This window comes from Mytilus californianus, unplaced genomic scaffold (genome assembly GCF_021869535.1).
Source record: "Mytilus californianus isolate M0D057914Y unplaced genomic scaffold, xbMytCali1.0.p SCAF_1, whole genome shotgun sequence".
Lineage (NCBI taxonomy): Eukaryota > Metazoa > Mollusca > Bivalvia > Mytilida > Mytilidae > Mytilus > Mytilus californianus.
In genome coordinates, this window is record NW_026262581.1 from 98312072 (window position 1) to 98339684 (window position 27613).

General features: G+C 32.5%; 1 protein-coding gene and 1 long non-coding RNA gene across 2 annotated transcripts; one reads left to right on the forward strand and one right to left on the reverse strand.

Annotated features, from left to right (window-relative positions):
* Positions 1–1551: 1551 nt before the first annotated feature.
* On the forward strand, positions 1552–6500 carry LOC127727146 (uncharacterized). The gene is made up of 3 exons (XR_007993795.1): positions 1552–1787; positions 2812–3007; positions 4777–6500. It is a non-coding gene; the product is annotated as an uncharacterized LOC127727146 (long non-coding RNA).
* Positions 6501–20710: 14210 nt separating this feature from the next.
* LOC127727063 (galactoside alpha-(1,2)-fucosyltransferase 2-like) lies at positions 20711–25848 on the reverse strand. Its single transcript, XM_052234481.1, has 3 exons — positions 25759–25848; positions 24442–24481; positions 20711–22665 (listed from the first exon to the last, which is right to left on the reverse strand). Exons 1-3 carry the CDS (start codon positions 25768–25770, stop codon positions 21719–21721), a joined length of 999 nt encoding a protein of 332 aa, XP_052090441.1. The 5' UTR covers positions 25771–25848; the 3' UTR covers positions 20711–21718.
* Between the last annotated feature and the right edge of the window lie 1765 nt (positions 25849–27613).

Genomic DNA, 27613 nt, shown 5'->3' on the forward strand with positions numbered 1-27613 from the left:
CCAAAAACAGATTAAACTGATTCCTGAATGAGTTCAAAAGTTTAAATCATAATTTGGCTTTGACAAACAGATTGACGTATCATGCGATGAATAGATATAACAATACTAGTATTTTAACCACAACATATACTAATATGACTAATTTTTATATTGTCGTTGTGTAAAAATCAAAATGTATGATATATTTATTAATATCGTACTCCGAATTATGAATTTTTCTTATTCACACATATGTACGTGCGCGTTAAATCGCTATTTCAGGAACCACTAAATGATACACTATAAAGTTTTACCCGTTTAGTGTTAACTTTGTCTGTCATACTGTATAAAACTACTACCTCACTGCATATGTTTTATCTGTTGTCAATATCTTCCAAAAATAAATACATGTTCGACCAAATGTTTGAAAACGCAACAAACATATTTTGTATTTAGATATAAGAAGATGTGGTAGGAGTGCCAATGAGACAACTCTCCATCCAAGTCAAAATTTATAAAAGTAAACCATTATAGGTTGCACTTTGTAAATCACGTGTGATTTGCAAGTTACGCCTCTTTTGGGGAGAAATTGAATATGCATATCAATACTGCTACTGTTTACATAGTTGTTGCCATGGATGCAAACTATTTTTTTTTAATTAAGACTTGATTGGAGATTTAAATGGATATAAATAAAAATGTCTATTTATTTAACTTATTTTTCAGGAGGACTGGAAGACATTTGGGTGTTGAGTCAAATTTAATGGAAAAATTCAGTGCGATCCTGCAATGTTTACACATGGAGGCCAGTAAAACTTGAAAATATGCCGCACAGCTATATGTTTTTATTGGTGCAAAAAAAAGTAGTGCATGTCTCCTTTCCAGGGAAATATAACATTCTCCTCAAAACTTCCTGAATGAAGTGTGACTGCATATGCATTTTATGCAGTTCCTATGGAAAATTGCATTGCTGGATTTACACAACTGCAACCTATAAGGTAAATAATGGGAATTCATCACTCAGCCTCCCTGGGAACCAAATTTTGGACCCCTTTTGGGTTTTCATTTTGCAGAAACAACATGGAATCATTTTGGAATGCATTGGCTTTAGCTTTGTCTAAGAAAAGTGAAAAAAATTATGGAAATTATGACTGTACAGTGTGGATAGGAGCTTTGGAGCATGGGGTCTATGGGAAAAAAGTTGTTAATTGGCCTGATGGCACTAGAACTCTTGAAAGAGCTCACAGATTATCTTATATGCTAGATAAAAGAATATTAAAAGAAAATCTTCCCCGTTACTCTCCAAACGGTGATAATTTAGATATTTCACACCTTTGCCATAACCCTAAATGTATAAATCCAGAGCACCTGATTTTAGAGCCGCACAGTATAAACATAGATAGAATTTTCTGTAGACGGATAAAACGGTGTACAAAAAGTCATTTACCGTATTGTCTTATCTGATGCAGGTAATTTATTTATTTTTAACATGTCTTGATCTGAGTTTTTTGGCAAACGAATACTCTTGAGGCTGTTTTGCGGCCAGCCGTTTTGTCGGTAAAAGTTTGTTTTTCTCATAGTCTTTTTCCTCTTGATATTCATCATATATTTCATAGAGTTCATGCTTTTTTGAGCATCTCTGGTCTGTGTACCGCTTTGACTGTTTGTATAATTTATGTTTTTCATTGTGTCGTTGAATATTTTTCAGACCTCGTGCAGCACGACTTCCCGGTTCAATGGGAACCCCAGCCGCTTTACAGAGTTTAACGATGGATTCTCCAGGGCCATTATTTACATTGTGTATAGCTGTATGTACCCTTCCTTTGTAGTTTCTGGTAAATGTTACATTGCTAGGTACAGTTGCACGTATTGCACGGTTAGTTGCTTCAGCTTTTTGTGTGTTAGTGTTTTTGCATGTACGGTTTAGCATGGTAGGTCCAAGTCGATATTTTACGCATTCACGTAACAATGCTGCTGTGTTCTCTGATTTATTTAATTTGAAGTTATTTTTAAGATAAGCTGATTTTTCAGTCCATGTCTTCAAACTATTCCTATTTGAACAAACAAGGGAATATTTTGTACACCCATTATGATCTCCCTGATAGCAAGAAACTATAGCATGACATGCGTATGATAGGTGAACTTTTATCCGTACCGAGTCCATATTGAATCTTTCAAAGGCAGCATTGTATTCTGCCTGACAACGTGCTGCCATATCTAATGCAAACCTTTTTAGCATTTTATCTTTCTCTGAAACTAATCGTGCCGGCATTATTTCCTTCAGACCTGACATTTTTTTAATATTTCTATGATTTGCGGACACATGTCTTGTATCTAGAAAATGAATTGGTTGAGTATTGGTAGTACCAGCTTTAAAAAGAGACTCTGCAGCCCTAAATGCACTGCTGTCAGGGTCAGTAGTAATTTCTTGAACTTCAAGACCATCATTTTTCAGGTCTAACAAGCAGTCTTTAGCCCATCGCTCCTCACTGCCTATGCTGTCATGCATTTCAATGTTTGCGGAACAGTGACCCATGTGAGATTTAACTTTTGTTTTTGTGTTATGTTCACTCTTATTTGAGCATAGCTTAGAAACTTGTCTTGTGCTTACTATACTGTGCTTATAAGTATTATTTTCTAACATGTTGTATGTACATTGAGTAGCTGGTTGAAATGGTGTTTTACCCATTCCGGAATAAATAGGGTTATTATACATTCCGTCGGCCTGAATGTTAATAATATTAGGATTATCGCCTCTCAATATGTTTATTTCCTTTAATAATTTTCTTTTCTGAGCCAAATCCTTTTGATAGTACTCTTCTATAATTTCAGAAACAACATTAGCACTGTGTTGCATACTTGAAGTGGAAGGAGCTGGTATATTAGAACCAAGAAATAATTTCTGTAGACCAGTTGTGCTGATAGCTATGTGATTAAGTGCGACTTGTATGGATAGATTAATAGCTGCTGTTCGACGACCACGTTTCTTAGCGACCACCTCATTGTAAAGGTTGAACATTTTTGAATGGTAAGAACACTCATTGCAGCTTGCCTTTTCCCTCCAGGCAGCTCCTCTTTGCTGCTCTGCACTTAAATCCCATGATATGAACCCAGTGCACATAGGGGATTTTTGTTTGTGTTCTATGAAAACCTCATTCCACATCTGTTCCAGTTCATTGATGCGAAGGAGTCGAAAACTATTTTTCTCTGACCTGAAGTTGAAAAATGTTGCCAAAATTGAAATGAATTAGTTTTCTTGGTCAAAAACTAATGTTTTGAAAATGTGAAAATAATTCTATTTTGAATTACCTCCCTTACAATGGTGTTTTCTTTAAATAAGCTTTTTGACAAAATTTACTTTCAAAAGTGAATATTTTTTTCTTTGTCTGTGTTTTTATATATTAAATATATAAAAACCATGCACAATTTAGCTTGTAAAAATATATATAGGACTAGAAATTTTAAAATAAGTATAATCCTAGCTTGCATTTTCTTCAGATGTCACATTTTGAGAATTGGCATATAAGACACATGCCTATTTCTTCATAGTTGTTAATAAGTGGCTTTTTTAAGCAAGTTTAATTATTTTTGAAAGCTTAATAACAAAAAAAGTATTCTTACCCTGTTTTTGTTTCATTTTCAGCACATTTTTCAACTTCTGTTTTTGTCGGAGGCTTCGGCCTTAGAAAGCGAGCTGACTTTGTAGAGGCAGGAATTACTTGAACATTCTTTTTATGAACAGATTTAGTCACTAAGTCATACAAGTCTTTTGGTAGTCTCACAAATTTGCCTTTTTCAGCAGGTAAAGTCTTATTTCTGTATTTTTTCCCCTTATTATATGGCTTGTTTCCTTTCTGAAATGTGTATTTCCTTAGACGCCATGGGATTAGACCCATTGTTATAGTAAGAATTGTTTGAAATGCACTTTATTCCAGTATTTCAATATTTAAACATCAAATATAGGACCTTACAACTAAAAAATCATTAATGACTAAGTTTTTTGTTTATATCTGATGGTACTGAAGGTGACCCCAGATGTATGATTTTTTATATAAATCATATAAAAATCATCATGATGGCCAATCACATTTTTTTTTTAATTTGACAAGTTCATTTAATTTGACCTCTCTTCATTTTATATTTTTATCAGTGCTGACAGGCTTGTGTGCTATAACATAAACAGAAAGGAAAGATAAGGTGTATGATTTTGTTATAGGGATATTTTTTGTAAGCTTGTATGACAACTTTTTATGCATTTTATGGTATAGTACATAAAGAAGACAATATTCTACAAAATAGACAGATTGCAGAAAAACTAACCATGATTCAAATTGCTATTACATCAAGGCACAAGAAAAACACAAATATATAATGAGATTATTAAGAAGACAAAAAAAAATAATATATTGCATACAAAAAAAAAATATAGTGAAAAGGAAAAAAACACACCTTGCCGCAAACTGGGTATAGTTACTAGAAGTACTAAAAAAAAACAATAATGAATAAACTACCATTGTAACTTAGTATTTTCTATTACTTACATAAATAACAACAAGAATATAAGAAAATTTTGACCCTAAAAGGGGTTTGAAAGTACAGTATAGGTTGCACTTTGTAAATCACGTGTGATTTGCAAGTTACGCCTCTTTTGGGGAGAAATTGAATATGCATATCAATACTGCTACTGTTTACATAGTTGTTGCCATGGATGCAAACTATTTTTTTTTTAATTAAGACTTGATTGGAGATTTAAATGGATATAAATAAAAATGTCTATTTATTTAACTTATTTTTCAGGAGGACTGGAAGACATTTGGGTGTTGAGTCAAATTTAATGGAAAAATTCAGTGCGATCCTGCAATGTTTACACATGGAGGCCAGTAAAACTTGAAAATATGCCGCACAGCTATATGTTTTTATTGGTGCAAAAAAAAGTAGTGCATGTCTCCTTTCCAGGGAAATATAACATTCTCCTCAAAACTTCCTGAATGAAGTGTGACTGCATATGCATTTTATGCAGTTCCTATGGAAAATTGCATTGCTGGATTTACACAAGTGCAACCTATAGGTCAAAGTACGGTCTTCAACGCGCAGCCTTGGCTCACACCGAACAGCAAGCTATAAATGGCCCCAAAAATTACTAGTGTAAAACCATTCAAACGGGAAAACCAACGGTCTAATCTATATAAAAAAAAAACTAGAAACACTTTTGAACCACATCAACAAACGACAACTACTGAACACCAGATTCCTGACTTATGACAGGTGCAAACAATTGCAGCGGGTTTAAACGTTTTAAGGGTACCAATCCTTCACCCTTATCTGAAACAATAGTGTAACATCACAACATAGAAAGACACACAATAAAATATCAATTGAAATGGTTTAACTTAATCAAAAGACATATTAACACCAGTGAACATACACTGAACAAATTAATTTTGTCTATGATACAATGTAAATACTAAAATAAATAAACTAAGGGAAGTTTAATAAAAGTAACATGTTATACCGCTGTGAAATGTTAAACAATTTAAGAAAAACAATATGCTTGACAAAAATATCAGCCATTTGCAATAACTTTAAACACAGGTAAATGAAAATAATTTTGTTGTTAGGTATACGTGTACGGTTTAAATGTTTACATACTAAACATTAATATTTGTGTACATACGACTATTTATGGCACTCTCAACGGAGTTGGAGTGACATATAGTAATTCTACGTTTCTTTTGTTTTATTATTATTTTTCTTCCAATTTTTTGTCTGCCTTATATCTCGGAATTGTATGGACCAATTCTAATGGAATTATACAATAATGTTAACAAGCATGTACAGACATTCAATCGGGGAATGGCATTTTTAAGATGGCTACTTTTCCCATTGAAACTGCTAAAATCGGGAAACATTTCAAAATTCTAAATATTTTAATATGAGACCAAACTGGATGAAATTTTATGAAAATGCTACCTGGTATTCCTAGATGTGCAGACATTAATTAGAAATTCCAAAATGGCCACCATTGTTATAGAAACAGGTAGAAAGTTTAATATTGAAGCAGTTTTTAAAGAATATTACATCAAACCCAATAAAATTATATGGATATGAAATATGGCATATGCCAATATGGAATCTGTCTTCGGAATTGTGGAAATGGTCATCGTTACCATGGAAACAGCAAATGTGTTCTAAATTTCAAAATGTTCCAAACTTAATAAAGATTTACATAAATGTTAACTTGCATGTGTAGATGCGCTGCTTCAATATGAAATTTTCAAAATGGCTGCCGTTACCAAGGCAATTAAGGGACGAGGGTGCTATCCGCTTTTGCTCGCAATTGCAAATCTAGTTACATTTACTTTTGTATGAGATAATGACAGTAAACAAACATGATAAAAAACAATTAATCAATTAAATCTTCTTTTTTTGTTTTACTGAAAAGCAAAAATAATGCCAAAATACTAAGCTTTACAAAAATACCGTTTATCTTGAGAAAAAAGTATATTGACACTAAAATGTTGTTTAAGGACTTACATTATTGGTGTATCATATTTGTATTTTGAAAATAAAATGCAATATTGTAAAAATATATGATATGATATGAAATTAACATTATCATTCTTTTTATTTATAAATTTATATAATGGATGAACATTGTCACGTACATGTATTTTCATATATTTGTTTTTTAATTCCTTAAATTAGAGCCAAAAACTGTGTTTTCTGACAAGTATTCTTGCATGGTGAATCGAATTTTCAAGAAATGTAAGTATATACAAAGATGATCATGCGTGTTCTTAACGTTTGTTATCGTGTATGATACGATTTACACCACTGCGTTACTTTTATCGGGGATCCTCTTTTAATGGACGTGTTCTTGATGTTTTTCTACATAAAACTGCCGTCTTTTATCTTTGCATTCAATTTTTGCATTTGTAATATTAATGCCATATATACAGAAGCCGTTGGGTATTCGCAAATTCGTCGCAGCTTTATTCACTACCCCCTATCAAATTTTTATTTTCCGTACAAGAGAAAGAGAGCGAGACGAATGATACCAATGGGACATTAAAACTCATAAGTCGAAAAATAAACTGACAACGCCATTGCTAAAAAAAACCCGAGCATCACTTCTTGAGAATGCCGTTAGCGTGGTGAAAAACGTTGCAAATGATGCCTACAGATGAATCGGTCATCAACTTTCTACTATAAGGGACCCACATATACTATAGAAAAGATACCTGGCTTATAATTGTGTACGCCAGACGCGCGTTTCGTCTACAAAAGACTCATCTGTGACACTCGATTCAAAAAGAGAACTAGCCAAATCGAGTACGAAGTTAAAGAGCATTGAGGACTCAATATTTTGAAAGGTTTTGCCAAATTCAACTCTGGTAATCTATTCTTGTGGTGGAAAATCCTTAGTATTTCGAACAATTTAAAGTTTTGTAAACAGTAAGTGATAAAAATGACCATATCAATGATATGTCATGTCAACACAGAAATGCTGACTACTGGACTGGTGATACCCTCGAGGAGAAAACCTCCTCCAGCAGTCCGGTCATTACCTGAATTCCAAAAGAGAACATACGCTGAAATATCTTGACCTTTATTAAAATATGAATTATATTTTTTTCTAAAATGTTCGGCTGGTTGAATCCAATATATTGGTGAGTCAAATCAGCCATTCTATAAAAGGTCTCAACGGCCATAGGGGTAATATCTCTACGAAATAACTTCTCCGAGTTAGTCAACATTTCAGACAGTCGGGGCATAAACCTGGTCACTTTAACCGCATGCAATTCTCAGTTATTAAACAAAACATTTACTGTGATGATGGCAAGCGAGAGGTTCGGGAAAGCCACAGGAAAAGAGACTTTAATGTACTTCATCCGCAAACTGCATCGACAGCAAGTACTACAAATTTGATAGAGGTATTCATCTATTATTTTATATATATATTTACACAAACTACGACACTTTGGCTTTTTTATGAATTAATAAACGCCATGACTATAAAGTATTGAGTTTTGTTTTATTTTATGAATTGCAGAGTACGGGTTAAATCAATAGTTCATAAAATAAATGTTCCTGTAGAACTTAGCTATTTTTAAACATAAACACCTAGTATTGCATTACATTTTATGGAGTCATTGACACTGAAGAAGGTTATTTGTTCAACAGAAATGAAGAAGGTTATTTGTTCAACAGAAATGAAGAAGGTTATTTGTTCAACAGAAATGAAGAAGGTTATTTGTTCAACAGACATATTTGTCAATATGATTTAATAACATCCTCTTTGTATATTACCATCTTATATAAGTATCATTGCGCATATTCTAGACGATTCGATATATATTAAATTTGCTTGTTGATCTCTTTTATAGACTGCTATATATAATTTATATTATATATATGTTTTAAAGAAGGTTTTAAAAGTGATTGAACCTTATTTTCCCTGCAGACACCAACAAAGAATATGTATAAGACACGAGTTCAGAAGGTGAAATAAACCATTTCCTTCGTAAAATGCATGTTCCAAGTCAATAATGTGACAGGTTCCGTTGGTTCATATAGTCGAACGTTTGGTTCTCTCAGTTTTTGTGAACGTCACCGTTTTCAATTTACCTTGAAGTTTGGTATTTTCGTTATCAGGTTTTTTTTTTATAATTTGCATTAACTTTTTTTTTGTTTTTACGAAATATAACAAAGGAACTTTGAAACTCAATGTCGAAAAACAAACTGACAACGCAATGTCAAAAACTAAAAACGAACAAAATAAAAGCACTCAAAACCCTACATAGAAAATTACAGGCTGAGCAACACGAACCTGACTTTAACCTCGGGGTGATCCCAGGTGCACAAGAATGATAAGCGAATCCTTCTCTTCATATGGCACATAATGTATAAAATAGGAAGATGTGGTTTGGTTACCAATGAGACAACTATCCACCAGACACCAAATGACAATGAAGTTAACTACTATTGGTCACCTTACAGCCTTCAACAATGGGTAAAATACATTTGGCATAGCAAGCTTATAAAAGGTCCCAAAATGAAAGATGTAAAACAATCCAAACGAGAAAACTAACGGCCTGATTTCTGTACAAAACAATAAACGAAAAGCAAATATGATATGCAGCAACCACTGAATTACAGGCTCCGGACTTTGGACAGGCACATACAGAATGTCAAACCCTCCTTTTAACTTGGGAAAATGGTGTTACAGTACAACATAAGAACAAACGATAAACAATCAGTTGAAAAAGGGTTTAACTTATAAGATTGACATAAAGCACATACAAATCCTAACAAAAGCACACACGACACAAAATACAGATCTGAACGCTTTGCCAAGTTGTATAATTTTGTGACATGAACTTTGAGCACTGCAGAAGTAATCACGCAATTGTCTTTATTTGTCTTGCAGTCTAGATATAATTACACATACTAAAATTCGGGGCTCACATTCTGCAAAGTAATTTTTAAATGTTTCATATACAATACGCCAGTTCCGAAATACGGTAGTTATTTGAATCTGTCATGTGATTCCCATCACCACGTGACCAAAATGTAGGCATCGTCACTTCCAACACATGTTGAGCGAACGGGTGAAAAAAGTTTGATGCTATACTGTACAAAACATTCGGAAAATTTAAATCTAATTAGTTGGTCACCCTCCCTTCAGTCGTACAGAAATTGAGAGTACGTACTTACGGAACATAAATTATTTCTACTAACCTGCAGAACGACAATCCTGAATCTTTAAATGCAGGGATACAGACGCGCCTTCTATCTGGTAAATGACAACATAAATGCGTGCTTCAGTGACGATATTTTCCGGTGAAAGACATGATGCGAGAAATAGTCTATACTTAGTAGTACAGAACTTGAGTTGTATGAAGTGATGAAAATATATATATTCGTCTTGGAAATATGAAATTTACAACAGCATTTATATACATCATGTGTACATTCCATGTGCATATTCTATACATTCTGCAATTGTTTGCACCAGTCCTAAGTCAGGAATCTGATGTTCAGTAGTTGTCGTTTGTTGATGTGGTTGATGTGGTTCATAAATGTTTCTCGTATCTCGTTTTTTATATAGATTAGACCGTTGGTTTTCCCGTTTGAATGGTTTTACACTTGTAATTTTTGGGGACCTTTATAGCTTGCTGTTCGGTGTGAGCCAAGGCTCCGTGTTCCGTAATCTGACCTATAATGGATTACTTTTATTAATATTGACTTGGATGGAGAGTTGTCTCATTGGCACTCCTACCACATCTTCTTATATCTATTATCATCTTGATCACATGATTTTGTAGCATTTATTTAAAAATGCAGATTTATTACCACGTACCATATCGAAATAAGGATTTAAGATACACATGGCTGTTTAAAGAATTCGCAATTTAAATTTCTTATACAGAATTTGAAAAACCAAAAAGCAAGTAGTCATGCCTGAAAAAAGAAGGTTCATAAAGCAAGAACAGGCTGCCAATTTAAGCTATATCTTAACTAACAGTGATTTATATCATAATTTATCCATTTGCAATAACTATTCATACTATTCTGTCTCATTTCAATATTATCATATTGTTAAATTTTCTGTTTTTTTACCTTGACTCATATGGGTGTAATTTGCAATACAATTATTGTATTCACTTCTAGATGGTCGTCTTCAACATTTTCGCACATACATCAAAATATCATTCACCTCTTGACCACACAACTATGGGACAGAATATCAACACACAACGACATAAGTATACGATCTGTAATAATGTGAATATTGTCAAACAACAGCTGCATCATACTTTAAATCTAATAGTCATTCTGTTTGTCTGCTACAGTTAATCAAAAACCATTTAATCTAGAATACTCAGCAACGATGACTTTATCAATTCACAATCGGCAATTACAAACTGATTACAGATGAGATAAAATGTAGGAGTAACAGCATTATTTTTATTGTTCCAGAGGTAGGTTGAGTTTGTTGATATACAATACCAATCATCGTTTTTCATATATTTTACATTCAAATTTTGTTTATGTCATGTTTAAACTATCGACAAGGAGCGCTGAGTATGGTGTGTATACACTTTGTATTCTACATAAGAAATTTCAATTAAAGACATTAATAGACCGTCAACTATATTGTATAAAGCGTGCAATCAATGATTTACAGATACCTGTATATATTAGATTAAATCACAGTTCCGATAATATCACCATGAAAATGTCGATTGGTTGCTGTTTAGTTACTGACGTCAAGGACACATACTTACGTTGAAACATAACGATCCGATGTTTCATGATAGCAGCTTCAATATTGTCACAATTAGGATCGCACTCAATACTGGTAATACAGTGGACAATCATTTACAATAGGACTACATTATACATTATACATTTTAACAGGTCATTGAAAATCTGTTTCTTTTGTTTATTATTCGTAACTTTAGCATATATGTATATTTTTATGATTATTATTTTTATTGCCTCTGAAAAATTATGGGGTCACTCGATGCGTTACAAGGGCATATTGTGTAACTTATTTCGTTTGGGCATTTTATATTCTTTACTTTAAAATTATTACCTGAGTTTGCATGCAGTCCTGAATAAAACGGCTATCTAAGCAGTCCTTTTCTTGGGTGAACGAATCATTTTTGTATTCATTTGAATTATCTTTTTGGATACATGTTCAGAGTGCAATGGTCTCATGTTTCAAAGTGAGCACACTGTTAGCATGGGCTGGGCCAGTGCTCAACATGCCGATCAACAAATAAATTGAAGAACAAGTATACTTGAGTTACCTATTGTTTGACATGGACTGGACCAGTACTCAACATGTCACGCATAGAGGGGTATTTTGAAGTAACACATAGTTCTTCAAATTATGCTTCAAGCTCTTGTTAATGCTCTATATCAAAAGGCACTGTTTTAAAAAGGCTCGATTTGCCATTAAATTCATATTGTTTGTGGTTTTATTTCATTCACACAGATTTCTGCTTCTGTTTGATGTATATTAAAGTGGTTCGTAACTTTCTCTTGAACTATTTTTCAAAGAACAGGATAACATTTTTTGAAGTCACAGTACTACATCTTCACTCAGTTGTTGTACCAGTGCCGCGATAGATGCTTGAATATAGTGAATTTAATGTCTGAATTTTAATAATTGGATTGTTGAAACACACAGCAACTATCTCTACGTTGCCAGTAACGCCAAATTGTCATCAACTTATATTGTGTTTATTTTATCTTAGTTTATGAGATACTGCAGAGTCTGGATATTGCACATAATAAATGTATCGTCACAAATTAATGTGATCACTTCGTCATATTAAGACGTCAAGTAGCTTATCTTAACTTCATCGGTCGTTCTGTATCTACTACAGATGTTTAATTTTGAACCCTGAAATTGAAGTTACATCTGATACCAGCTGAGAATAGTTTATCGCTTGTTTAATTCCTTGTTTGTACAAACACGGCACACACATTTACTGATAACAATATCAATATTTATACCGATAAAAAATGAATGTATAACCTTTTAGAATATTTATCTTATATAATACGATAAGTTTACTCGGATCGTAACTTCAGTAAACTTTGCAAACCAAATCTTTGTATCTATGAAAGAATTTAAATGTAAATGTTTTAAGTGGTTTGTGGTAACGAAATTCTTAACTTAATAATCCGCCAGTAATGCAACGATTGTATTCATTGAAATCAAACATTTATTACAAACAAGGACATTGTGAACGAGTTGGGATATTGTGGATATTCGATTATCACATTTTGAAATTAATTTAGAAATAGATAAAAGGTACATAATAAGCCTTTTTCAAGAACAAGAAACAAATTTCAAGTACTCGCAACTCGGTTTGAAAAAGCAGCCAAAAATATGGTGGTGGTATGCGTAAATATTACACGTAAGTTATTAAGATTGACCTTATGAATTCCTCTATATGCAGGTTCGTACGCTCCACAGAGAGTCATATAGTTAACAATCATATCATTACCACGCTCAGCTTAATGCCTCTTCTGAACATTTGAAGGTCCCTACTACGTTTAGGTTACATACACTACACATAAAAACGTAAAAAAATGTTTCATCTCGACCTGTAGTAAGTGTTCTACTACTAATCTGTCTGTGCTTTTAACTAGTTCCTTAACTAATTTCAAAGAACTTATCATTTGTAATAAAACATATGAAATTAGTAGAATAGATTTTTTTTGGAGCGTAAAAATGTTTTATGCTCAAAATACAATTAATTCTTCTATTTTCATATGTTTTATTCTTTATAAATAAGAAGATGTTGTATGAGTGCCAATGAGACAACTATCCATCAAAGTCACAATGTGTAAAAAGTAAACAGTTATAGGTCATAGTACGGCTCACAGGTTTTGTATAAATTGTGTGCTATTGGTGGTCCTTTTATATCGGTTAAAAGTTTTGACTTTTAAAATCTTTACACTAAACTTCCACATAATATTATTAAATAAAAGTGTAACTATTTTTTTAGATATTCGTTTAAAAAATATGATTGCAAATTTATTTGCTGCAACTCATATAAAGCATTCTTCTCGAATAAGAAAGGGTAATATGCTAGATATAACTACTGGAGGTGTAATGCAATTCATACATTTATCCAAATAAAAATTCAATGATTTTTATCAGTTTTTTTCCGTTTGAACCAATTTCTACGATACGACTAAAGAGAACCTCTCTATTGTAACTATTATAATAAAATATATAACAATACTGATTTTAACTATTTTTGGAGTGTAAAAAATCTTTAAGATGTTTTAGATAAATAACGCACTTTTAATGGCCCCTTTGATTCTGCTGACAGCTTTGACTTTTCAACTTTACACTACACTTCCACATAATCTTATCAAACACAAGTTTTCCTATTTAATTAAATTGTCGTTTGAGAAATCTAACCGCAAATATATTTGCTGCAACTCATTTATAGCCTTCAATTCTAATGAGAAAGGCTAATATTGTAGATATACTTACAGGAGGTATGATGAGATGGTTGAAACGGTTAATTTTTCACTTGATAACATGTATGTACGTTTGGGCAATAAATTGTATCGACAGGTTGTAGGTATTCCCATGTGCACCAATTTCGCACCTTTTATAGCAATCTGTTCTTGTACTGTTATAAAGCAAAGTTTATGACCAAACTTAGCAAAGACCCGTTTAAATTGCATTTAATTGATAAATTCAACAACACTTATTGGTATAGTGTTGATATTTTTTCGTTTAATTATAAAGAATTTTCCAAATTTACTGCCGAAGATTACCCGGAGGAACCTACTTTAAATAAATAAGATATAAACGGTAATAACTGTTATTTTCTAGATTTAGATATTTCAGTTTTTCACGGGAAACTTTAAATTTACGACAAAAGGGATGATTTTTCTTTCCCTATAGTTAATTATCCTTTTTGGATGGTGATGATCTTTTGGCACCATCTAACGGTGTTTATATATCACAACTCGTTCGCTATACCCGTGTCTGTAGTGACGTTTTGGATTTCAATGAACATAAGTCAGATTTCGTTACCAGAAATTACTTAAAACCTTTACTAAATTCTTCCATAGATACAAAGATTCGGTTTGTAAATTTTGCTGTACCTGTATAAAACTTATTACAAACGGGATAGCACATCCTCCGATTTACGGAAATGTTGGCTACCGAGCCCCGGACATTTAGATACGATCCGAGTTAACTCGCTTTGAAAAAGCAGCCAAAAATATGGTGGTGGTATGCGTAAATACTACACGTAAGTTATTAAGAATGAACTTATGAATTCCTCTATATGCAGGTTCGTACGCTCCACAGAGAGTCATATAGTTAACAATCATATCATTACCACGCTCAGCTTAATGCCTCTTCTGAACATTTGAAGGTCCCTACTACGTTTAGGTTACATACACTACACATAAAAACGTAAAAAAATGTCTCATCTCGACCTGTAGTAAGTGTTCTACTTCTAATCTGTCTGTGCTTTTAACTAGTTCCTTAACTAATTTCAAAGAACTTATCATTTGTAATAAAACATATGAAAATAGTAGAATAGATTTTTTTTGGAGCGTAAAAATGTTTTATGCTCAAAATATAATTAATTCTTCTATTTTCATATGTTTTATTCTTTATAAATAAGAAGATGTTGTATGAGTGCCAATGAGACAACTATCCATCAAAGTCACAATGTGTAAAAAGTAAACAGTTATAGGTCATAGTACGGCTCACAGGATTTGTATAAATTGTGTGCTATTGGTGGTCCTTTTATATCGGTTAAAAGTTTTGACTTTTAAAATCTTTACACTAAACTTCCACATAATATTATTAAATAAAAGTGTACCTATTTTTTAGATATTCGTTTGAAAAATATGATTGCAAATTTATTTGCTGCAACTCATATAAAGCATTCTTCTCGAATAAGAAAGGGTAATATGCTAGATATAACAACTGGAGGTGTAATGCAATTCATACATTTATCCAAATAAAAATTCAATGATTTTTATCAGATTTTTTTCCCGTTTGAACCAATTTCTACGATACGACTAAAGAGAACCTTTCTATTGTAACTATTGTAATAAAACATATAACAATACTGATATTAACTATTTTTGGAGTGTAAAAAATCTTTAAGATGTTTTAGATAAATAACGCACTTTTAATGGTCCCTTTGATTCTGCTGACAGCTTTGACTTTTCAACTTTACACTACACTTCCACATAATCTTATCAACCACAAGTTTTCCTATTTAATTAAATTGTCGTTTGAGAAATCTAACCGCAAATATATTTGCTGCAACTCATTTATAGCCTTAATTTCTAATGAGAAAGGCTTATATTGTAGATATACTTACAGGAGGTATGATGAGATGGTTGAAACGGTTAATTTTCTACTTGATAACATGTATGTACGTTTGGGCAATAAAGTGTATCGACAGGTTGTAGGTATTCCCATGTGCACCAATTTCGCACCTTTTATAGCAATCTGTTCTTGTACTGTTATGAATCAAAGTTTATGACCAAACTTAGCAAAGACCCGTTTAAATTGCATTTAATTGATAAATTCAACAACACTTATTGTTATAGTGTTGATATTTTTTCGTTTAATTATAAAGAATTTTCCAAATTTACTGCCGAAGTTTACCCGGAGGAACCTACTTTAAATAAATAAGATATAAACGGTAATAACTGTCATTTTCTAGATTTAGATATTTCAGTTTTTCACGGGAAACTCTAAAATTTACGACAAAAGGGATGATTTTTCTTTCCCTATAGTTAATTTTCCTTTTTTGATGGTGATGGTCTTTTGGCACCATCTAACGGTGTTTATATATCACAACTCGTTCGCTATACCCGTGTCTGTAGTGACGTTTTGGATTTCAATGAACATAAGTCAGATTTCGTTACCAGAAATCACTTTAAACCTTTACTAAATTCTTCAATAGATACAAAGATTCGGTTTGTAAATTTTGCTGTAGCTGTATAAAACTTATTACAAACGGGATAGCACATCCTCAGATTTATGGAAATGTTGGTTACCGAGCCCCGGACATTTAGTTGCGATCCGAGTTAACTAATCTATCCTTTAAATAAACTTATTCTAAAATGTTACCAATTCAACACTGTAATTAGACCTTAAAATATTGTTTTTTTTTGGGGTATAAATATTGATTTTGTTATCAGTAAATTAATACCAAACTATTGTTGTTATATACATATACATATGTACATTAACGGTTCTACAATCTGTAAATACCTGCATTTTGTCATTGCACATGGTCATGTTTTTCTCTGACTGTTAATGACGTCTGAACACTTAACCCATTGGATGTTGGAGATGTACAGATTGATAATTTAATCTTAGATACTTGATTTTTTTATTAGTTGTTATTGGCTTTGAACTAGCTATCAGTAACTGCGAGTACTTTCAGATCTGTACTTAGTGTCTGTTTTGTTGTATGGATGAATAAATACCCTGCCGCGTCCGGTCAATGTTTTTGTTACTTGTTTTTCTGCTTGGTATTTGATGAACAAGCCTTTTTCAACTGATTTTGATAGTTTGTGCGAATTCATATGTTGTACTGTTACACCACTGTCCAAGGCAAGTGGAGGGCGCCCGCTAAACTATTTAACCCCGCCACATTCTGTATCTGCTTATCTGATACGTGGGAACAGCCTATGGTGTCCCTTCGATATCTTTCGCCTCTCTTTTTCAATATTCAGCTTTTTAGCATGCTGATTGTTAATACTGACGTCACTCATATACAAGGTGCCCGATCAGGTGTTTATTTTCTACTTATTAGTTTCACCTCTTTCACCTAGTGTTTACTATTTAAAGGTGGAAGTCAGTTCATGTGTCAAAAAACATTCTTCGTACGAACTTGGCATATATTATGTTGTATTGTAAACGTTATGAACATTTGAGAACAACACTATTCAACGACAACCAAGACAATAACAACATCGATCTAAATACACTAGCAGCAAACATCAGATTAAGGCATTTATTTTGTAATTACTAATTGTTTTTAACTTTATTTTGAACAGTTTTCCTATCAGACAATCTGTTCTCAACTGATAACGTTTTATACTATATCTTCGTTTAGGTTTGGACTTTATTTATGTTTTTCAATTTTTCTTTTCAATAATCCAGACATAATGCGCATCATACCATGACTGTGCATTATAAGCATATTGGGTTAGCTGGAAATAATTTTATATTTGTACATGATTGTTTGTTATAATTTAAGTTGCATTTTGATAATATCAAAATATCTATTCATTCAGTCATTCATATATTTTGTGCATGTAGTGACTTCTACTAGCTTTGTACTGAATATTTTACCACAGATTTTACGTCATATATAATTAATTTTCTTATCTTTTTGCATGATCTCCATGCAGTTTGAAAACAAACTGTTTAAGTACTTCAAGTTGTTGGCAGTATTGCAAAGTATATCATTGGATTGAGCTCTCTGTCTAAATGTAGTATAACAGCTCTTTCCATTGATACCAACTTATTGTTATGAAATTAGAATTTAAAAACGGACAATTCATTTCTACATATAAAATATGAGGTATAATGGCTGAAACGTTTTGCATAAAATATTAAACTCATTAACAACTGTCGACGCAATGTATTAATGAAGCATACAATTGGTCCTTTTCCCTCAGTCATGGCCTATTGACCTTGAAGCTTTTCCTAAGTTTACATGTTAAAATTTGTGATTAGGTCAGTTTAAGGGGAACGACCAGTGGTAGGTCAATTGTGTTTGGTATAAAGTTGTATAAGGATTGCCATATCTGATTTGCATGAGGATTATTCAGCGGCGCCACAACCTCATCATGAGGTATTGACTATGCAATTTTTGATTAGGTCAGTTTAAGGAAACCAATACTTTAAGGCCAAAGATATTCGGTATTCAGTTGTATTACCATTGGCACATCTCGTTTCCATTAAAAATATTCGGCTCTGCCTCCTCAGGCAAGGTCTATAGACTTTGACACTTTTGCAAAGTTTAATTTATATGTCAAGTTTGTGATTAGGTCAGTTTATGATAATCCATTGATTGTAAGTCAACGATATTTTGTATGAAGCTTTACTAGCATTGGCCTCGCCCCCTGATCATGGGCCATTGACTTTACAACTTCTGTAAGTTTACATGTTAAAGTTTGTGTTTATGGCAGCTTAAAGGCAATTATGTATGACTATTCAATCATCGTACTTGGTATGCAATCGAATTCCAATTGGCATTTCTCATTTCCGAGAAATCAAATCATTTTTCCCTGCTCCTTAAGTTATTGTTCATTGTTTACATGTGAAAATATAGCCATTTTAATTTCAACATTTGGATTATACTATCAAAATAACATAAAGGCGAGACATATCTCTTTGTCTACAGCTAGCCTAAGGCCAATTATGGGTTATTGATTCCAATCCAAATTCAAGATGGCCATCACCTTTGAACACAGAGATATAACTGTGAGAAATACACAAACAAAGCTTTTTCCTCAGAAACTGTCTAACATGTTTAAACTCAATCTTCCACTTATTTTATTGGGGTGATCCTATGCTAATTTGCTATTTTAGATGCCAAACTGAGATAGGACCAGCACGGTATAACATCCTGAAGCCATAATGAAATATGTTCATACAGCTTCTCCGAAACCAATATCACACATTAAAATTCAAATCATGAACCTAGGGTTTTCCTCTTCTAATTTTGAGTTCTGGTGCCTATCCGAAAATTAACGTCACCACAGTCGAAAAAATAGTTTAGCAGACATTCATGTTGGAAATAAATACAGATAGCTTCTTCAATTTTTAAACATTATAACCAGATATTGAGTAAATGACACTATCAGGTTTTGAAAATAACAGCTGCTACAATTTTTAAGTGAAAATCATCCTAACCAATGGACATATAAACTTTAGACTTGGTTACTTCAGAAAAACAATCCGAGACACATTAATATAAATTTGACATCAACTTGAAATCATAAATTTTCTAAAACCTCGAACAAAAGTGAAATAAAGGAAGATGTAAGAAATTAGGAGATGTGGTATGATTGCCAATGAGACAACTCTCCGATACAGACCAATTACATAGAAGTTAACAATAATAAGTCACCGTACGGCCTTTCGCAATGAACAAAACTCACACCGCATAGTAAGCTATAAAAGACCCAGAAATGATAAATGTATTAAACGAAAAAACTAATGACCGGATTATATTTACAAAACAATAAACGAAAAATAAATATGATATTTAGCAACAAACGACAACCACTGCAGTGCATGCTCCTAACTTACAGAATATGGCAGGGTTCAACATGTTTTCTAGGCCAATCCCCCCGAAAGTTGGACAGTGTAACTTAAAAGAACAAACTATAAAAATCAGTTAAAAAGGGCTTTACTCATCAGATCCATTCAAAGTACATAAAAATCCTAACAAAAACACAAAAGTACAAATCCGAGAGTACTCGAAGTTACTGAAAGCTAGTTCAAAGCAAATAACAAGTAATACAAACTCATGTGTCCAAGACTAAAATATTATAGGATGGAACACATTTTTTTCAAGAGGTTGTTGATGAGTTAACTAGGCCAATTAAAGGCCAATTAACTCACAAACTGAAAAAAGTTCGAAAGAAAAAATGAATTTAATCCTTATAATTCTTAACCAAAACACTTACAATTTTTGATTAAACATTTTTTTCCATTTGCTTCTATTTACAATCAAATAGAATTTACTGCTATTTCGGAATATGCGACACTTGACCCAAAATTTTGCAATATAATCTAAAATTAAATAACTCCTACCTCAAAAGCTTCATTTAAATGAGATAATATCCGAATTTGAAGCATAAAGTACATTTGTTTTGTAAGGAATAACCTTCAGCTTGAAAGTTCGTATGACGTCATGTTTTGCCATACGTTAATGCGTATAGATCATTCATTGATTTTCGCTGACTTTTATCTAATTCAAATTTTAAACATTTTCCAAGCTTCAATGCCTTATTTCTTTTTGTTATGAATTATAATAGAAATAACAGTAGCATGTATTTGTTTTTCTTTCCCATTTTGCTTAGTAACCCGGGATCCTATGCCTATGTATCGAGCATGACATGATCACAGTGATAGTTATGAAAGTGGTTTCGGCAATATGATCTATTGAATAGTAAGGCAAGGAAAAAAAATGCTAACGGACCAATCCGTTTCATGTATTTGTAGATATGCAAATCATATAAGAATTATCAATCAGTACACATCCAACATCCAATATATTTAGTTTATAAAGGATTTAAAATAAAATGTTTATGTATGAGCTTTCTGAACGTTCAGCACTACTATATCCAAGGAACGGGATTCCGTGGATAAATATATACTAGAGCCACACCAGTATCAATCCCAGATAAAGCACAGGATTCCGTGAAAATTGTTTTATTTCTAGTTTTATCATTGGATAGAGAGCACATTATGTTTTTAAATACACTTCTCGAGCCCCTGCGATTTAAGATGGCATGTCAGCTGACTCTGGAGAACTTTTTGGCGGGATTCGGAAAAAACTGAAAGCTGAATTTCACATGAATTTATGTCAATAAATGACAGTGTAGAAATTTCTTACGCATGCACACAATTTGAACAAGTGGTTATCTGCTTAGGATAAGTGATGTATAATTGTAATATGCCCGAATGGCAAGTTGTTGAAAAAAGTTAATTTTGAACCCTGCACTATGCTATTTTTGAGCTTTAGCTTATTATCTTAAAATGATTATATCACAATGGAACACAGTTTAACATAGAGATCTATGAAAAGATATAGAAATAGATCAGAAAAACCCTGATGGGGGCACAATCAATGCATTAAACCAAAACGGTGAACTACTGCTTTCGAATACTTGTTGGGAGATCTGTCAAATGCAAATTTTGTATCTCTATATCTTGACAATAACAAATGTCCAATAATGGGGATCACTGCATTTTGAATAATCTAGACAGTTCGATGGTTCACTATGTAATTACTGATCATTTTCTAAGAAAACTTGTTGTTTTAAGGCACTTTTATGTATTTCCTTTTTGTCTTCTTGCAGTTTTCTATAAGTTGAATTACAAGACGTTCAAGGTCAGTGATGCTTAATGCCAATATGTTTGCATAAAATAAATAGCACATTAAAACAAAATTTGTCAAAAATTAATTGATTAGAGTCCTACCCATTCTGGATAGAAATGGTCTTCAAAATTAAGTATGCGTTCAAATCGTGAACCCTTTTTTGCAGCATTTTTAAAGTAAACCACTTTTCCACCAGTTAAATAACCAATCCACCAGCCAAAAGTTCCTATTGTCATAATTGTGTGATCACAAGCAACGACAGTTGCCATATCAAATTCTCCTTTCCCTAAGGATATGAATTCTACAGGAACATGAGAAGGCATATTATTTTTAGACCAAGCCATGCCATCTGATATAACTAGAAATATAACAGTTGCATACCTTTTAGCGTAATAATTCACAGATCTGTTTAAATACTCGGGTGTAGCAATATTAAATCCGTCATGGTTTCCTACCTTATCACCTCTCCTTATATGAACACCTACCAAAGTAATACTTTTGCGAGACTTAATTTTTCGTCTCTGTAGTATTTTCCAAATGGTCTGTTCTGCAGTATTCTGAATATGCTTTCGAAATGTTAATTGCCTCCGTAGCTCCTTATCATACATGTAAAAGTATTTCCACGACTGAAGTCCAAATCCTAGTTGAATGTTATCTTCAGAACTGAAATTTAGTAAACTTTTGTTGTATGTCGGAGATGCTTTATCTAAAACTTTTCGAAACCCCTTACATAAGCCTTTTGATTTATTTGATGTCACATTAATTTCAAACACTTTTCGGATTTCAGCATCGGGAGGTACGATAAGCTCCATTTGTTTAGTCCTTGCAAAAGCAAACGAAGTAGAAAATTGAAATAATCTATTTCTGAGACCACCTTGTAAAATAGGACATATTGACCCTTTTGTTTTCCTTGTTACTCCATCAAAATGTGTTGTTGACATTTCTCTTCTGTATAAAGGTACTGGCAAATTTGTTACTCTTGATCTATCAAACAGTTGTCTGAGAAGAACGTAAACGGAAATTAGTAACAGGATACCTTAAATGTATAAAAAAAAATCAGGGAATATATGCTACAACGGTATGGCAAATATCAATACATTCTTTGTCGTGAAAAAAACTGATAGAAATAGTTAAAACTTTAATTCATGCACAACTCTTCAACTCGAAGCAATTTACAAATGCACATGCTGCATGGATATATATGTATATTAGTCAAGATTTTATCTTTTTTGTTGAAATATTTCAATACATACGAACAAACATACATACATACATACATACATACACACATACACACATACACACATACATACATAAATACATACATACATACATACATACATACATACATACATACATACATACATACATACATACATACATACATACATACATCATACATACATACATACAAAAAAGACACACTATTTGCATTTGTACGATGGAATCAAAGTCTTTGAAACGCACACTATTAGTTGTCAATAAAAAACGACGCAAATGTTATCACAAAGGAGACGAACCAGATGTTGCATTCAAGGTACTCAAATGATCACTGTATGTACTGTACCGAGGAATTCAAAATTAAAATACATCATTACATTAGTTGCAGTGAAAATGTCGTGATTTCCCAGAGAAAAAGTGGTTTACTTTAAATATGCTGCAAAAAAGGGTTCAAATGTCAGAATGGGTAGGACTTTAGTCATTTGTCATTTTAAGGGCTTTTATAGCTAACTGTGAGGTATAGGTTGCACTTTGTAAATATAGCTGTTTCTCAAACCACGCCTCTTTTGGGGAGATATAGAATATTCATAGATAATTAATTTTGTTTACAAACTTGATCCCAGTTATGATCTCTATGTTTCATCTCATAGAGACATAACTTGGGAATGTTACCAGTAAATATACATATGCATATTGTTTATATTGAAATCTGTGGTAATCCTACTGTTAAGGTACGGGTAGTTAAGAAATTTAGTGTTAGTTTAAACTCTTAGAAGTTTTGGGCATATAAACGTTGAAAATATGCCGCACAGCGCTATATTCTGACCTTTGAAAAAAAATAGTAGTGCATATGAACTTTCCATTCTAGGATATGATTTTTTTCAAAACGTCATAGTAAACGTGGTACATTTTTAGCCGTAAAAGAAGTTCCAATGGGAAATTGCATTGTCAATATTTACAGAAATGCAACCAATAGATAAGGCTCATTGTCGAAGTCCGTACGGTGACCTACAGTTGTTAACTTCTAAGTCATTAGTTCTCTGATGGAGAGTTGTCTTATTGGCAATCATGGCACATCTTCTAATTTTTAAATTGTAATAAAAAGAATTACTAATCCAAGAATTGAAACATCGAAAAATATTCGTGACTTCTAACCTCTAATTATAACTCATGCGCTACAAGGTGAAGTTCGGAAAATTTTTTGCAAAATATATATTCTACATTCTCTCTTAGTTCTTAATTGAATGACACATGTATATTATCTTTTGTAGAGTGTTTGATTTATATTATGTATATACTTTGTATGTGCTGTTTGTTTATGAATTACAAGTGGCGAGATTGAATATCAATTTTTTATATACTTTCTTTATTTGAATTCTTGGATTGATTATTCTTTGGATAATTCAAGTTATCATACCTCCTACTTCCACAAACGTAAAGCTAAAGATCACATAAAGCATCGTGATAATTGCCTTAAAAAGATCTGTTTAACATCAATCTTATAATGTTTATTAAACCTTTTCACATTTCTCCCGAAGTTTGAAACTTGTCTACCTTTCTCCTTTGTTTGCTTCAAATATATAATACTCACATGGAGCTAAATATAACAGCTTCTGCTTGAAAGGCTTCGTCTACAAAACATGTTTTGCGTTTATAAGTTTATCTATATACTTTATTTTATTATAAATCTAACAAACACGCGTACGTATCTTCTCATAATGTCTAATACACATAAACATGCACACTTTGATATAAATTATCGCTATTTGGTGTATATTTTCTTTTATCATTTTAGGATAATTGTTCATATCATGCTTCTCGCTTGAGGTTGTAACTTATCGCTAGTATCGTATCTAAGGCGAGAAAGAGAATATATCATATTGGAAGTCAAAATTATATCAAAAAGTAGTTTAATTATTAAGATTTAATAATTTTAAAAAAAAGGGCATTTATTCTAGTGATTTCAACTTTTGAACTGTAAACTTTTCATTTCTTTATAGGAATAAAGCAGCAGCGCCTGCATGTGGTGTATATATCTCCCAGTTGATACGATATCCAAGAGCTTGCGTCTTCTACAATTGTTTTATTGATAAAGGCTTCCTGTCTACAAGGAAGTTATTGAAGTAAGGGTTTCAAGTGGTGAAGTTGAAGTCATCCCTTCGAGAAGTTTTACGGATGCCATCACGAGTTGTTTGACTATAATGGAATATCTGTGTCAAAGATGAACACGGATATGTTTCAATTGTCATAACCACAATTACGTTCTCCTTTTTCCCGATGGTGAAATCATCGATTGACACTTATCACCGAAATTGTACTTATCATTAGTAACACGATTGGTGACACTAGTGAAGCAGAATCTGCTTGCCTTTTCGGAGCAACTAAGACCACCTCCGGTTTTTATATGATTCTTGTTGCTTTAATTTTCTGTTAAGTGCTATGTGAACGTGTTTGTCGTTTCGTCGTCTTTCGTTTTATTTTTGCAAAGGCGTTGTCAGCTTCTATTTATTTATGATTTGTCTACTTGGTATCTTCCGCCACTTTTTTTCCTTATTCTAAATCCTAGAGTCATCAAACTCTGAAATTATTCTTATTCTGATTCAATACACACGGAAATTCAAACAAGATTTGTTGATAGATTTTCATAAAACGGCGATGATTTAGTTTACCTTTTAACAAATTATCGAAGCAAGAACGTAAAATCATTTTTATAACTTAATCAACCTTTGACATATACTTCTGAGGCGTGTCTATTTCTGAAGATTGTATACCTTTATTTAGATGTTTAGACTCCTATGGTTCATACCAATGCTTTGTTGTCTTATCAACGTGTACCTTACATGTTATTTCTTTATTTTCATTTCTTCGCTTTTCTTGTAAAGATCGCATATTATAAAACGTTCGTTACCTTTTCTGTCATTGATCCCGAATTGTTTCTCGTATCTTATATTTATATTTTTACAATATTCAATACGCTGAAAATCAATCATGTAAAATCAAATCATATGTCAATGTTTATTATCAATATTATTATCATAGATATCAACGGCTAATTGAGTTTGCCCAAGGAAAGCATTGCTTGCAAAACGTCTTCGATCATTTGTAAACGTTTTGAGAATAGAATCTACAAAATGAAATTTGTAATGTAGATATAATTATAATTCTGAAAATTTGTTTAGTTGATTAATTTTCCTTTATTACACAATTATTATATATACTTTTTGCTAATACATTTGTTTTAAAAAATTATGACAAAATGTAAACATGCTGCTGACAGTAAGAACCTCTCTCATACATGTTGTGATTAAGTGTTTTTTTAAATATCAATTGTTTCTTTTACAAAACGTTTTCCAAACAGCAACCGAAAAACATATATTGTAAGGTTCAATTACTTATCATATTTTAAAGGATCAGATAAAATTATTAAAGAATGTTAATATCAGTCAAATTTTGATGAATGAAGTTTACTGTGACGTCATTAAATGTACTCAATAGACTGCTTTTTCAGGTTGTTTGTTGCAAAAATTCGCTAGTTTTTTGCAAAGAGTTCAGCATTCTCTACACGACCCATTCTGACAAGACGTGACTGTGGATTTTTACGTCCTGCACAGCCAGAAGAACGCTAATTTTTTAATTGGTTTTTCGGCCAAAGAAGATCATTGGATAAACATATTTCTATATCGTAGTCAACCCGTAGGGTTAATTAACTGATGACAACAGGACCATGTGCAGAACATGTTTCATATTATGTGTAGGTAACAGACAATGTGGGGAAACATAAAAATTTTAAAATGCAGTAATGCTGCGTTGCTGAACATTTCTATCATATATTTTATTGTGCAATCATGACATCCATAAAACCCTCAAAAATCAGAATCAGAAGAGCAGTTTCCATAAGGTACTATTCGTTCAGCTTTCTTTGGAGGGAGGGGTGCACATTTTGAGACTTAAAGCAAAGACAAAAATGTACAATTGTTTGTAATAATACATAGGATCAAGATTCTGTTTAACACATTGTAGAATTTATTTCATTCCCCTTTTACAAATTATTTTTTACTTCCTACCTGAAACATTTTTTTCTCAAGGAATTTGGAATAGGAAAATGTATCCGAAATAGAACATGCCGCCCATTACAGAATATAAATTGCGTATAACTGTTATAAGGATTAACAGAGAAATGTTCAATTCAATTCTTATCAATACACATTTACATTACACTAAATATAGTTTGGCTAAACTTTTTTTAGACGAAACGTGCGTCTGGCGCGTACAAAATGCAATCCTGTTATCTATGATGAGTTTATTAACAACCACTGGGTCGATGGCACTGCTGGTGGAGTTTTTCTCCCAGAGGGTATTACCAGCCGAGTACTCAGCACTTCTGCGTCGACATGCATTATCATTGATATGGTCATAATTATAAATTAAATGTTTACAAAACACTAAATTTTTCGAAATACTAAGGATTTTCTACCCCAGGAATAGATCAGCTTAGCTGGATAAACTTTAAGGAATTTAGGGTCCTCAGTGGTCTTCAATTTCGTACTTTGTTTAACCTTTTTAATTTTTTCTAATCACTGATGAGTCTTTTTAGACGAAACGCGAGACTGGCGTACTAAATGTAATCCTGGTACCTATGATGAGTTTATTTACAAATCTCATGTACATGTAAAAAAAAAATGTTTAGATGAGATCAAATGTAATGTAAAAACAGTGTTCATCACATAAAAACTCATTGTAACGTCCTCAAGACATTTCGTCTA

Excerpts from the sequence above, each read along its gene's own strand:
- LOC127727063 (XM_052234481.1), bottom strand. Across the intron at positions 22,666-24,441 it reads GCTGTTATATTTAGCTCCAT|GTATCCTGTTACTAATTTCC; the intron begins GTGAGTATTATA and ends TATACATTTAAG.